The sequence below is a fragment of the Branchiostoma floridae genome, chromosome 9 (assembly GCF_000003815.2).
Source record: "Branchiostoma floridae strain S238N-H82 chromosome 9, Bfl_VNyyK, whole genome shotgun sequence".
Lineage (NCBI taxonomy): Eukaryota > Metazoa > Chordata > Leptocardii > Amphioxiformes > Branchiostomatidae > Branchiostoma > Branchiostoma floridae.
The window spans coordinates 6206352-6220585 of NC_049987.1; the positions used below are offsets into that span (position 1 = coordinate 6206352).

General features: G+C 44.1%; 1 protein-coding gene across 6 annotated transcripts in view; it reads left to right on the plus strand.

Annotated features, from left to right (window-relative positions):
* Positions 1-5614: 5614 nt before the first annotated feature.
* LOC118422852 (glycine receptor subunit alphaZ1-like) overlaps positions 5615-14234 on the plus strand; it is a 32904-nt gene continuing 24284 nt past the window's right edge. For 3 of the 6 annotated variants that reach the window (XM_035830660.1, XM_035830662.1, XM_035830663.1), the window contains exons 1-2: positions 9472-9658; positions 10187-10266. In XM_035830660.1, coding sequence (XP_035686553.1) covers positions 9537-9658; positions 10187-10266 — 202 coding nt within the window. In that variant the 5' untranslated portion in view covers positions 9472-9536. Of the gene's footprint in view, positions 6312-9470; positions 9659-10186; positions 10267-10344; positions 10431-14234 lie in introns of those variants that run through there. The other 3 variants (XM_035830665.1, XM_035830664.1, XM_035830659.1) reach the window with 3 other exon arrangements.

Below are 14234 nucleotides of genomic sequence, written 5' to 3' on the forward strand. Positions count from 1 at the left end.
GGTGGATGTTACAATGGGCTAGCACGACGTGGAAATTAAAGTGTTTGTAACAGAAAATAACTAATATTCACAAAAATTAGAGCTGCAGTACCTAGATAAGAAAAAGAAGAACTGCAGAACCTAAAATGAGAGGTCGTAATCAATATTTATCTCCTGATAATTCCCAGAATTTCCTTGTGATGGAGGCTACGTGAGACCCCCTTGTCACTAGGACGGCGCTCTCGCCGCGCTCTCTCTGCGACCTAAATTTTGACATACCGCTCAACGAATTGTATAGAAAAGAAACGAATCTTTTTATACTTTCTGTGTTACGTTGTCTTCTCAGTCACACGTTCACGTTTGGTATGATATACCCAGTGCGAAAGTGAAGGTTGCACTGTAGGTCGCAGTGAGAGCGCAGCGCGATCGCTGTCTAGTGGAAAGGGGGCCTGACCGCAGTGACTCCATCGGACACCTGCCCTGTCAGATCGCCCTGATGTATCACCGTGATTCTGTAGCCACTTCATCACGCCTCGCCCGGATTCATCGCACACAGCTCAAGTTCAATATCACCGATCTGATACTGCCTTGATATTGTCATCGACCGGGAACAAGATTGTTCAACCGAAAATCGAAGAGCTACCTAGATTTTTTTTCGCTCCTACGTCCTCCGATTTATCAAACACATTGATATAAAGCCGACACAAAGCGGAATGCCTAAATGTCCCCAAGATGTTATAAGATATCGTCACGGCTTTTACTGTACAACGAGAAGACATTGATGGTCTATATATGACGCACCATCAAGTCGTTAGCCTGTGCATGGGTCTCTACTGAATCAGCTGCATATCCCGTGGCCTCCAGCCATGATATACTTACTGTAATCTAGATAGAGGGGAATGGAATGTAAACATGGATTTCTGGTAGAACGTAGATTATACAACACAATGATAGTTGATACGTATAGATTGATACAATCTATACTTGATAATTATTCTGGTACCTCTTTTACACTGGTTGATGGCATCTGACTTACTAACACCAAGGTATGTATCCCTTGGCTTGCATCACTGAGTGTGTGTACCTGACATACATCACTATATAAAATTTATATATGTCCCTTGTATCACTGTAGTTCGTGTGTACGTAACATGTACCCCTGTACGTATCCGTTGTTCCGCTACTGTACAAGTTTGCCCCCTTGTCCCTTGCCCGTGACCCCTCGACCTTGGATGCCGCGGATGACGGACGGCCGGTCAAGAGGGAATCGCTCCGCTGGAAATGAAATCTATGAGCCAACATCTTGCATTCCGCCGCCGTACTTCTGTTCCCGTCTCCCCTACCCGATCCACATCGCGCATGAGATATTGCAATCTCTCCCGCTGCAGCGTTATAAACCGGGCAATTCATCGGGTTGGAAGCGTACTTAACCCGCAGATGGCTTCTTAGAGATGGCTCTCTCGTGTGTTCTCGCGAGGTTTGCGGCAAGGCATGCCTAACTTGACGAGAAATTTGCCAGTTCGTCTGTTTTTTTAAACTAACATGATGCATTATGTTATTATTATGTAGGCTTCCAAAACCATTTGATAACAAATAGTTCATAGTGTCAACACTTAACAATATAATGGAAAACTCGTTTAAATGTAGATTTGTTTACGCATATCTTAAGAAGAGAGAATGAGCCTGTAAATCATGGATATAAACAAAGCCTAGCTTAGTTTACTCATCATTATCTATTCATTCAACTGAAGTCATTTATCCTTTTTGGGCTTGATTTTTATCATAATGTAATAAACTTCTCTGTCATTATCATAACCATAGTCTTATCACATCAGTCAGTGTTGGTAAAACACGTATGTCGTTGAACTGGCTGTGAATTCATCAGAATTGCTCATCAGCGGAAAATTACCGCGTTAATATGCAACGAGCATCCCGCGTCTGGGTTTACACGGAAAAGTGTTATTGCAATTATCTTCCGGGAAGAGAAGGTCAAGTGCGGGCGTCGGGAGGTGGTGTGAGCGATGACGGCCCGGCACGGGATGACACGGGAGACACGGGCGCACAAGACTGGAACATTCTCATCTAAAACAAGACATTGAAGATCTCATTCCCCAGAGTTTCTTGTGAATTCATTGTTTTCTTCTTTATCTATCATTTCAACCGGAATCTGTCTATGCATCATCCTGCCAGTCTATGGGACCAACTTTAGATCTGGGCCAATACTAACTTATCCTGTCAGTTTGCAACCTGTCCTTGGTGCTGAACTCTAAAATCCTGCAAGTCTAGAACTCTGGTTACACAATCTGTGGATGACAAGGTAGGTACGGGCGCACAAGTCTCATCTAAAACAAGACATTGAAGATCTCATACTCCCGAGTTTTGTGTGAATTCCTTGTTTTCTTCTTCATCAATAGTTTCATCTCAAATTTTTCTATGCATTATTCTGCCAGTCTGCGGGACCAAATCTAGACCTGGGTCAAGCCAACTTTCTCATCCTGTCAGTTTGCGACTTGTCATTGGTGCTGAACACAAAAAATCTAGAAAAAGTCTAGATCTCCGGTTACACCATTATACGGTAGGCACGGGCGCACACGTCTAGAACGTTTTCATTTAAAACAAGACATTTAAGATCTTATACCACCATGGGAAATCTAGAGATTTTAAGAATTCTTCTTTTCTCCTTTATCTATAATTTCATCCCAAATCTTTCTTATCCTGCCAGTCTACGGGACCAACTTTAGACCTGGGCCAAGCCAACCTTCTCATTCTATCAGCCTGCGACCTGTCCTTGGTGCTGAACAATAAACTCCTGCAAGTCTAGATCTAGATCTTAGACACGGTCGCACAAGTCTGGAATGTTCTCATTTAAAACAAGACATTAAAGATCTCATACCACCATGGAATATTTAGGGATTTTAAGAGTCCTTTATCTATAATTTCATCCCAAATGTGTCTATGTATTATCCTGCCAGTCTGCGGGACGAACTTTAGACCTGGGCCAAGCCAACCTTCTCATCCTATCAGCCTGCGACCTGTCCTTGGTGCTGAACAATAAACTCCTGCAAGTCTAGATCTAGATCTTCGGTTAGACCATGACACGGTAGACACGGTCGCACAAGTCTGGAATGTTCTCATTTAAAACAAGACATTAAAGATCTCATACCACCATGGAATATTTAGGGATTTTAAGAGTCCTTTATCTATAATTTCATCCCAAATGTGTCTATGTATTATCCTGCCAGTCTGCGGGACGAACTTTAGACCTGGGCCAAGCCAACTTTCTCATCCTATCAGTTTGCGACCTGTCATTGGTGCTGAACACAAAAAATCTAGAAAAAGTCTAGATCTCCGGTTACACCGTTAAACGGTATGCACGGGCGCACACGTCTAGAACGTTTTCATTTAAAACAAGACATTTAAGATATTATACCACCATGGAAAATTTAGAGATTTTAAGAATTTTTCTTTTCTCCTTTATCTATCACTTCATACAACTAAGTAATATAGACAAATTTATATTCCTTATGAATCTAGACAAACCTTTACTTATAAAGCATATCTGTTCTTACATTTTCAATATCACAAAGAAACGAGAAGAAGCCGAATGTACGCAGTAGATTACGATCTTTGAGTAGTGTAGATTCATTGTATCATTATATCATGTTGCATCATTTGTTGTGACCTGTGCTAAACCCAGTGGGTATGAATGTACAATAAAGGTCTTCATTCATTCATTATTTCATCCCAAATCTTTCTATACATTATCCTGCCAGTCTGCGGGACCAACTTTAGACCTGGGCCAAGCCAACCTTCTCATCCTATTAGCCTGCGACCTGTCCTTAGTGCTGAACAATAAACTCCTGCAAGTCTAGATCTAGATCTTCGGTTAGACCATGACACGGTAGGCACGGGCGCACAAGTCTGGAATGTTCTCATTTTAAACAAGACATTAAAGATCTCATACCACCATGGAATATTTAGGGATTTTAAGAATCCTTTATCTATAATTTCATCCCAAATGTGTCTATGTATTATCCTGGCAGTCTGCGGGACGAACTTTAGACCTGAGTCAAGCCAATCTTCTCACCCTGTCAGTTTGCGGCCTGTCCTTGGTGCTGAACACCATCCACACACAGTAAAATCCTTCTGCTCTCTGGTTACACCATCTCTCCCCTCACATCCTGTTACACGACAATGTTCATATAACCAAGGCCACACAGCGATACAGACAAAAGGCCAGAGCTAAAAAAAAATACCTTCATTGTCACGGAGGTAATAAAGGGCGATTAAAACTATGTGAGCTCTTTAATGTGGCCTCTTCACGATCGTTCAGCTGCCTAAAGATGGTCCCTCAATACTTAGGATTCCATTGGCGAAATTAAGAATATATCAAAAGAAGAATGGGAAAATGTTCCAAAGATTTTGTGAAGCTATCTTGGACATCAAAATCTGATAGCCGTGTCACGTATACGTATTTTTCCCAATCATACTGGGAATAGTTTCCTCTTGTATTTATCTGCGACCTCTAACCGGAGTGATTTCCGGTTTGTCATGTGTTGTTTTCTGATTAATACGTAGCACTCGTGCCAACCTGACAACATACGAATTCATCTGTAAACTATCATTTTGTTATAAACTGTACTTAACTCAGTGCGCCTATCCATATGTATGATAGAGGTCTTCATTCAGTCATTAATGTGAGTTTTGTTTACAACGAGAAATGAGACACGGGTAACTATCAGATAACAGCATGATAGACCCCAAAACACCGGTCACGAAGACACTTAGACAGGTGTAAAGGGGGAATCTCCGAGCCGGGGGAGAATGATGACACGCCGGTGCAGACGGTCATCAGAGATCAGTCCAGGCGCCAAGACGGAATGAAAACCGTAAAGGGGAGGTCAAGATTCCCATCCTTCATCCACTGGAATGTAGTCGGGAAGGCGAGGTCTTTGCCGCCGAACTAGATTTATAAAGCGTCGTAACGGAGGAATTTCTCAAAATGATTTCTGTAGTTTTTGTATGACTTCCGATTGGGAGTTCATTTAGATAGCTACATGAATAGTTGCACCATTTGTTGAAATGTTTTCCATAATGGTACAGGGGGAAAATGTTGGAAAGCTTAAGATCTTTCTTTTAAATTAAATACATCTATGATACAAACTTACTATACCCTTTTCACGCTCCTTAAAATGTGTTTTCTTTTCTAATTATAGCAAGGAAATAGTTGTAGCGAACAAAAAATAAGACCGTTCTTCCAACCTGTTCCAAAAAGCTTTTGTATATGGTTCAAAATTTGATGTGATTTCATTTGAGGCGTAGATAATGCAGTGGGTATGCAAATATAAACATGGCCAAAACAAAACTTTCAAACTGGAAGAGATTGACAAGACATCCTCCCGCGTTCCCCGGGACTTCTGGATCTGTTTTTAACGGAAAATCTATATCGAACTAGCTATAATTTAACGCGTACGTCAATGTGCCGATACAAGTGAAAGTGCGTGCGTATTTTATTACGTCTTGGGGTGACTCGGGGTTTCCTTGGACATGCATCATGCAAGTTCTCATTGTCGATGCGGGCTGTTTTTTATATTTATGTTCTCCCGTCACGTGACAGCGGATTTTGGGGCGAACCATCTGTGCGGTGCCGCGGGTCCCGCCACTTCGTTTTCCCGCGGATTCCACAAATCGGATAAACCCGGATAAATCATGACTAATCACTGAGACTCTTCCTAACCGCTCGCGAAGGGTGACACCGGGAGAACCGCAAACATAAACAGACGTTACCGCCTTGTGTGTGGGGACGGGGACGACTCTCCGTGTGTGAGGCACCGCGCGCGACTGTACACCCCCGTACCGCAAAACCTTTCCCTCCTCCCGCGCCGTGCAGATTGCGCACTCCTGCTCTCTCGGCAGGGGCCTGTGGAGGGAAGTCCGATATTTTCTTAAATCTCAGACCAAGATGGAGGACGGAGGAGTGGCGGATGCTGCGGAGAGCGGAGATCTGTGGATGAACATTCCCTGATTGCGGTGGGAGGGAACTGTATGCATGTCTGTGATTTGGGGGACTCAGTGTGATTTCGTTAATAACGGTGGATAGGCGTAGGCCCATGAAGGGTTGAGGTGAGATTACGTAGTTTGGTAGGAAATCAGTGCACTGACTGACGGGCACGTGTAGCTAGCGGGGTAAGCCGTCCCTACCAGCGGCCGGGCGGACTGAACACGGAGCCGTTTCTCCTGCCGTGCCAGTGAGAAGGGAACACCATGCCGCGGGAAGTCCACGCCGCAGCCACCTGCCTCCTCGTCCTGGCGCTCCTGCGGCTCCCTTTGGTGTGAGTACCGTGATTTCTTCTGCCTCCTCCTTTCCTCTCCATCTCTCTCTCTCTCAATACAATCCGTATCGATCCCTCCGCCGTGTAGTGTGGGTTGAAGATGTGGCCGCGGTCCCTGCTTTGTCCATTTTCCTGATTACGTCCCCGGTGTGGTGTTGGTTAGGTGACAGGGAACAGCGTGTAGACGGGGGACTGAAACATGAAACACTTGGCTCAATCAGCTAAGCTGCAAAGCTGCGAGTAGCCTAGAATTAGATCTATCTCACCGCAGATTCAGAGAGGAATTGACTTATCCAAACAGCCTGTAACCTGTCCCTTTTTCTATCCCCACATGATCATGACCACCATGTAAAGTCTGAAAGCTGATACCTACCGCCCCCCTCCCCCTCCTCACGAGTCCGGCCCCTGGTACCCACACGTAACTTTAATATTCCCATCCTGCTGTCCCAAACGACAGTTCAGCTCAACTGTACCGTGACATATGCATAGACTTCACAGCGATAATGACGTGAAATTGTCGTCTCGCAGCGCATCGGTGTAGAACTAAACCGTGTTGTTATCCTGTTAGACTGCACCGCATTCATCCGTCAAAACTCTACCTTTCTACGCTGCTGCATAAAGTTCTGTGATGAGTATCGTCTACTATGTGACTTCTAATGTGCTCAACTGCATTACGTTTGGCCTTTCTCTACAACCATTAAGTGTGCATATTGAGTAAAATTTTATGTTATAAACATAGAACTAGTACTAATGTATACGATCTTCTTGTCCATCGTAATGCATGTAGACTTCTCTAAAAGCATGTTTACATTAAACCAGTATCCAAAATCTTGAGAGCGAAAAAATGTATAGATAATCTCTAGTCTAGCTGCGATTTAGCGATCGTCTGAAACGGATTTAATAGCTATAATAGACTGACAGCCCAATTCATAAAGAAAACGGCCTCATCACATGTCTCTGTGCAGTGATAAATAAAGATGGATGGACACATTAACGAAACAAAAATCGGCAAACGTGAAAAAAATATTCTGTAGTATTCAACATGCAACAGACAAGCTACAGTCCGCACATACATTGATTTCATCAGTAATCTTACATCAGATTGACAGCTTTGTGTTGCTAGTTTTCCCGGGGGCGTATCTCATTGATTCTCGATCCAGGACCGATCGGAGCCCGTTACCACCGAACCAATAATGTTGCCATTATTTAGCGGCGTGACGTATTAAGATACACGCCAGACCGGAGTCCAATACACCACACCATCACGCCTATCTCCCTCCCATCCCGACAGGATACGCAGTTTTGCCTAACTACACAAAACTGCAGCGTTAACAACGTTCTGAAAGACGTACTGGGCAAACCCCTCGGAAACCCCGCGGATAAATCAGAGGGAATATTTATTAGCTCGTTTCCATTGCAATTTTAATCTCCGAACTCCCGCCTCGGCTCTGTTAGCTTCATTCCAAACGCCTAACAAAGTTATGCTGATTTCAGTGGATACCAAAAGATAGATGACTTTTATTATACATGTATTGTATCTAAACCACCTCTGCACGCTGTATCATCACAAGGGACGCATTCATCATACACATGTACTTGAATATTTCTTGGGAAATAAATGGCTAATATGACAGTACCACAGGCAGCTCTAGTGCTGCGCTGTTAAATGCCCATTGCTGCACCAGAAGTCCCTTTCGAAGCCCCCCTCCGTTTGCGTATTCCAGCCGGTTAGGTTTATTTTGCACCCTTCACGCACCGGTTAGTACCGGAGAGGTTGATGCACTGACCACAGGCGGGAGCTCATTTGTGCTTACCACACATATAAGACGGCTGATGCCTCAGGCTCCCTCTCAACTGGTTGTGATCGCTGAGCCACCGCCGTGCGACCAAAGATTTAAAAGATCGCGCAACGAATTTCTCTGATAAAAATTTTTTTCACGTTTTGTTTGATTTTTTCACTCTCCAAGCAGAGGTTAGGCTCCAGTTGGTTTTTTAAACGTTTTAGGCGTTTTATCGGGCTTTCTATTTTGTACCGTGTTGTTGATGTCTCACTACCACCCCTAAAATACGTCAAGACATAGCCGGAGCCTAAACTCTGCTTGGAGAGTATGATTCGTTGTCTTTTAGATCTTACTTCTGCATCTTGCATCAAATTCTAATTATGAAATCAAGGATTACACATATCTATTTTGGTCGCTGTACGGTCGCCCAGAGATCTTCTCGAGTGGAAAGGGGTCCTCCAAAGCTCATGGTTATGCATGCCTCGCCCGATCATAGCAATGGCGCACGAGCAATGCTTATGAATCTGTTCAAGATATAGGTACGAATACGTCAAAGCAAAACAAAAAGTATTATATTCATGAAACGACTATATTATGATGTGAACGCTTTGATGTTACCGACAAGACACTGTTCTCCCGATTGCTGTATTGACAATGTCTGGTTTTGTGATCACATGATTGACTGAGTCGTGAGTCTTGAGTAAAACTAGACGGCGATTTGTGACCGCAGATTCTCACGTCAACCACAACACATCGAACTAGAATCGCCACAAACGCTGATAACTAGAAATAAGCTCTCGGCATGCGAAACGAGAAATATGTGTTGACGTTCCGTTGAGAGTTCAAGAGTTGATTTGGCATAAATCTCGCGTAAGGCTTGCTGAAATGAACCGCTTACTGCAACTCATGATTAGAAGTGAGCCAGTTCTCCTCAATGCTTGAATAGTTTAGATTAATTTGTGTATTTTCGGATTTTAATTCCTGCTGGTATGAGTTGATTCATTCATTGCTTGGGCTACCGACTAGCTACAAATTGAATTGCGTCCGCTTGGGAACGGCCCGCTACACGGCTTTCAATTACATATCGATGCCATCAGAGCAAGTTAAGCAACATCTGCTCTGGCCAACCTCATTGTTTCCCATCTTCTCGGTAACTAACTCTCTACTTCCCTCTCCATGCGCTACTAACGTGCCATTTTCAACCTGATTCCATCTAGGTCTGCCCTGAAAACAACAACAACAGCACTACATACACAACAGCACCCCAAGCCCACCCAACTCTCCACGGACATGCTCCCCCCGTTACAAATATTCAATAATCTATCGATGTTATTATTATAAGTGCACGTCGGTGTGGTGTCTGGGCGATAGGCCAGGCCTCCTGTCCAATCAATGAGGGGAGAAATGTAGAAAGGGCTGGTGGTGGCGACACCGGGGGACAGAGATGTGGTGGCCGGCCGGACCCCGTACCTCCTCCTCCCGAACCATGGCTCCTCCTGGCCTGCTGCTAACACTGCTTCTTCTTCCTCCGTACCACGTCTCGGGGCAGCAGAGCGGGGGGTCGGGGTAAACGTTCACTTCGGCGGTGCTTCTTTAAGGAATGCTGCCTAGGCTTAAGGCTGTCAGGTTCGCAGTTCAGGGGGAGTTATTCCCGCACGGCATCGGGGACCCGCCGGGTCGAAGGGCACCGAAATTTGTTCAAGGAAAGACCGCGGTCATGTGTGCTGGCGTGTTTGGATATCTATTTGTCATTAGAATCGTCGACAGATCGTGATGCAAAATTTCCTAAAAGGTTCATACCTTACGATTCTAAAACCTTATTCAACATGAAATTCCAACAATTTAGTTTAACTAATTCCATTTGATGTTTACCAAATCACAGAGCCTTCAGCTGACCCCGCCGTCAGAATACCGTCCTGACGGTGAACCTGACAACTCTAAAGCCACCTAGTCTGTCTGTATTTTTCTTTCTCTTTGTATCCTTTTCTCCATGTGATTTAAACCCTCCGTCCCCAGGTAGATTTCTCCCAGGATCCTCCCCGGTTCCTTCTAACCGTCGCCATGATTGTCAATGTCTTCTTTTCATTTCCTCAGAAAAGGGAAGTCTCCGACCCAACTGCTGGACAGCCTTTTGTTATCTGGTTATGATGCTAGGATACGGCCAAACTTTAATGGTAAGGGAACTTCTACCGCTGCTATGCACTTATCAATCAAATATTAGGGTCTATTTTCCGTTTGTTTCCTTGCTTCAGATCGACAACCAAGTCTCCGACCGCGTTATTGGACAAGTTACTGTCTAAAGACAATTATGATCCTAGGATACGGCCAAACTTCAAAGGTAAGACCGTGTCTGTGCTATGCCGTGTAGTTGTCGTTTGGTGTTGTACTGGCGGTGGTGTTAACGTTGTCGTTAATATGTGTGTAGAACAACTGCGCCGTACGTGGAACAAACGTCGTGTCGTTGTTGTGTACTACTCGTCCAGTTCGTGCGTAGAAAGTGCAGCGTCCAGTAAGCCGCCATTTGTCTGCATTGTCATTGATGTTCCGTGGTAACGTTCACTGTGCAAATGCAGCGCGTACGTACTTTTGGTGTAAAAAAAATCCACAGTTTGCCTTTCTAACCTTGGCTTTTTATGTCGTGACGTAGTATTTATGTAAAAGTAAAATAAGCTTCAACATCATTACGAATTCAACTTTTGAAAGACTCTCGCGTTAGACGTTGATTTGCGATGACTTATATCTAGTTTTGAATAATTGTACTATATCGAAAATGTGAATCATCAAGGCAATCAAATATATAGCTGTCGTACAGTGGCAACAACGTTAGTTGAAAACATGCTAAAATGAAGATTTGCATATCGTGTCTTTGGAATGTGTTAATTCATTTATCCAAAATTCAAAAGTCAAATTGTAAAAGTCGAAAATATGCCTATCCAGAAGTTATGTGCAGACACTAAGCGCAGAGCCATCCATACATGTTAAAAAATATAATCATGGGAGAGAATGCAGGTCGGCGCGTTGCTTTGTGATGGAGACAGACTTTTATTGCCTGTGACCAGTTTACCATAATCTGGTATCGATGCGCCGTAATAAGTGAGGATAACAATGACTGCTCTTGTTTTGTCATCGATACTGCCAACTGCCTCTCCTTTATTCTGTACCCAAATCCCCAATGATCGGAGACATCATATAATATTAGTCACCACACCACAGTAGACGAGTGGCATAAGCAAAAATCAATAAAGCCGCTGATATTATGAGCTTTTCCTTCGCCAGCAGCTTGGATTAAAAAGGGTCGCTGAAACACGACCTGAATTTCGCTATCGCGGGGACCGTGTCGCTGTAGACCTGCGGAATCACACTGATATCCACAGTGAGGTGGCGACCTGGCGGTTACGGGAGAGAGACGGATGGGTCTCCAAATCTGCACAGATCTGCAGAGATTTCACCTATGCGTGAAGACCGTGGGTAGTTGACTGAATCAGTATTCTCTGGGATATTCGTTTGTTAGATTCCCGCGTTAGAAATGTTCCAGTCGGTACAGAGCAGTTGGCAGAGATCGATACGTCCCGATCAATATTAGGTGCCTGACGAGGGCCACAGAACCACGGACAGGCCGGAAACCTTACATTCCTACCGACTCAAACCAGAATATGAAGCAAGCGACATTATTAATGACATGTCGACAGCTTAATTCAAGACTAGTGTAGGTCTAAGACTGGTATTAGACGTTATCGAGGAGAGCAGAGCGTCCAAATTTCTACCGTTTCGCATGGAACAGAAGGCGTCGCGTCAATCCATATAAAACATATCAACCGTTACATGAGACAATGGAGGTTTTAGATTAATTGCGCCCGGCCGCCAAAGCATTGAGATATTCAATCACGAGCTCGCGCCGCCGGTGCGGGACCGACCCGGCAGCGCAGGCGGAGTCAAAGGTGCGGAGTGCCGGGAGAGCGCGAGAACTCCCCCGGGCCCTCCTACATCTCACGGCTTGATTAACTCATTTCTACTGTCGTCTATTCAGTCGGCGCTGATGCGATTGAATTGATCAGAGCGCTTCTGATATTGTGGCGTACGTTTTGATTTCTGTACCGAATGTTCCACCATCTAGCCGAGCCAGAAAATATGACGTATTCTATCCTCAACGTCGTGTTTCCAATCAAGGAAGTGATAGCTTTTAGGGAGATAGTGGTTATGGAGCTTCTTGTCGCCGCGAGGTTGACTTTAACAACAAATGAGTTTTCGCGCGATCGTTCCACTTAAATACCAGAGAGATAAGAAAGTGTGATTATTAAAGCAAACAGCGATCGTTAAGCCTTCAAGTGATCCCTTCATTTCAGCAGAACGGCCATTACTCGAGCAGTCCGCACTGCGACATCCCTGAAAAATATATTGAAACTAAGATCCATCAAGAAGTAGAAATCTTTTAGATACTTAACAAGAAGCACATCTATTAATGAACGCCAAAATCGCCAGTAAAATCAGTTCAATGCTGGCTCATGTCTGAGTTGTACTGCTTCGCATACTTGCGAGTGTTTCTGTTATCCTTAAAATAATCATTCCCATCTACCGACCTCCCCTGCGTCATTTGTTTCATTTCTGACGAACCTTTGAAAATGTCTTTCAGTAGCAAGATAAGATCCTATTCGCTACTTTCTAGACCATTACCAAGCAAAAATGAATGAGAAGTCCACGTTGGTGATCCCAAGAAAGCCTCCATGCTTTCAAATCAAGCAGTAAAATCGTAGAAAGCTTTCTGTGCCGGAGGCCTGTGGGGTTTTCCTCTGCTGTAGGTCTACCCGTGCTTCATCAGCGATGATTGCCGACGCTGTGACGCACTGGAGAAGAATGGCAAACATCACCGATGATTTACCTCTTCCGCCCTTTGTATTTGTAAACGACGTTAAGTTTGTAAAGTTTGCCTAAGGCGTATTTGGTATTATCATAATGATGTTTTGGCGATTGCATGAAAACTGGAATTTATAGCAATAATTTTTATCTTCAACACCGCTTTCCTCTGACAAAGTTGGCTCCACTTTGTATCCAATACGCGCAAGCAGTGGATTCAGAATTCAGATGCAGACAGCGACATTTGTGCACCTAGACATTTGTCCAGCATGGGCGGTTCAACGATTTTGCCACTTGACATATCGGTGTCTATCATTGCCACTTGAAGATCAACCTACAAAGGCACGCCGGAAATTACTGCAAACTCCTCTACATGACTCGAGATGCGACTCGATAAAACCAATGCTCTTCACTGAGTCCGCGGCAATCCCAGGAAGATACGGTTTTCTGCGATTACTCTAAAGCTAGCTCTGGCGTAACAGGCAATTACCTCCGGTTATTCGGCGTAACTGCGCTTTAACTGAGAGTGCATTATACACAGCTGCACACCAGTGACAAGATACCAAAAGCAAGGAAAAGTGGGACACCTTTAATCAGTTACGGTTTATGCATGTTGTCACAATTACCAGCTCGACGCATTCTTTATTAGATTTAACTAAGCTCGCTTTCAGGTTGGGGAAATTAGACTTTAAGAGGTTGCCACTTTCCCAATTATGACAAGTTGAATGTATACTAGACATATTTCTGACTTGCCATATAAGAAAAGGTGTATTATAAAATTGTTATATGAGTACAGATTCGGTCAGTTTGCCTAACTCATTGTGTATTATTCGTGGAACCATACAGAACCAGCGATGATTTCTTCTCAACTCTTCTTTTATCGTCAGTGACGAACTCCGTTCTGGAACCGTAAGCTTTTCCTTCCAATCACGGAATTCGTAATAAAACTGGAAGTCTGTAACATGACTGAAAATGGATGGAGGCTGTTAGAGCAGCCATTGCAGCAAACATCAGGCGGAATTACAGCTGGTAAATAGACGGCAGAATTGCCTGGGGGTCGTTCATGTTTCCCAGCTCGTATCTAGGTAAATCACTGGTGATGTGGATAGGGAAATTCTGAGTCTGCCAAATCTTTCCAGTACGCCGTGTATGTCCATCGTGCATTGATGGAATATCTGTAGCTGTAGGACCGATAGTCATCGAATTAAAGTGTCGGTCGTTGCACTACAGATATAGCCGTTTACAGTCAGCCCACAGGCCATTGCTGGTATACGTGCTATTTGTGCTGAAC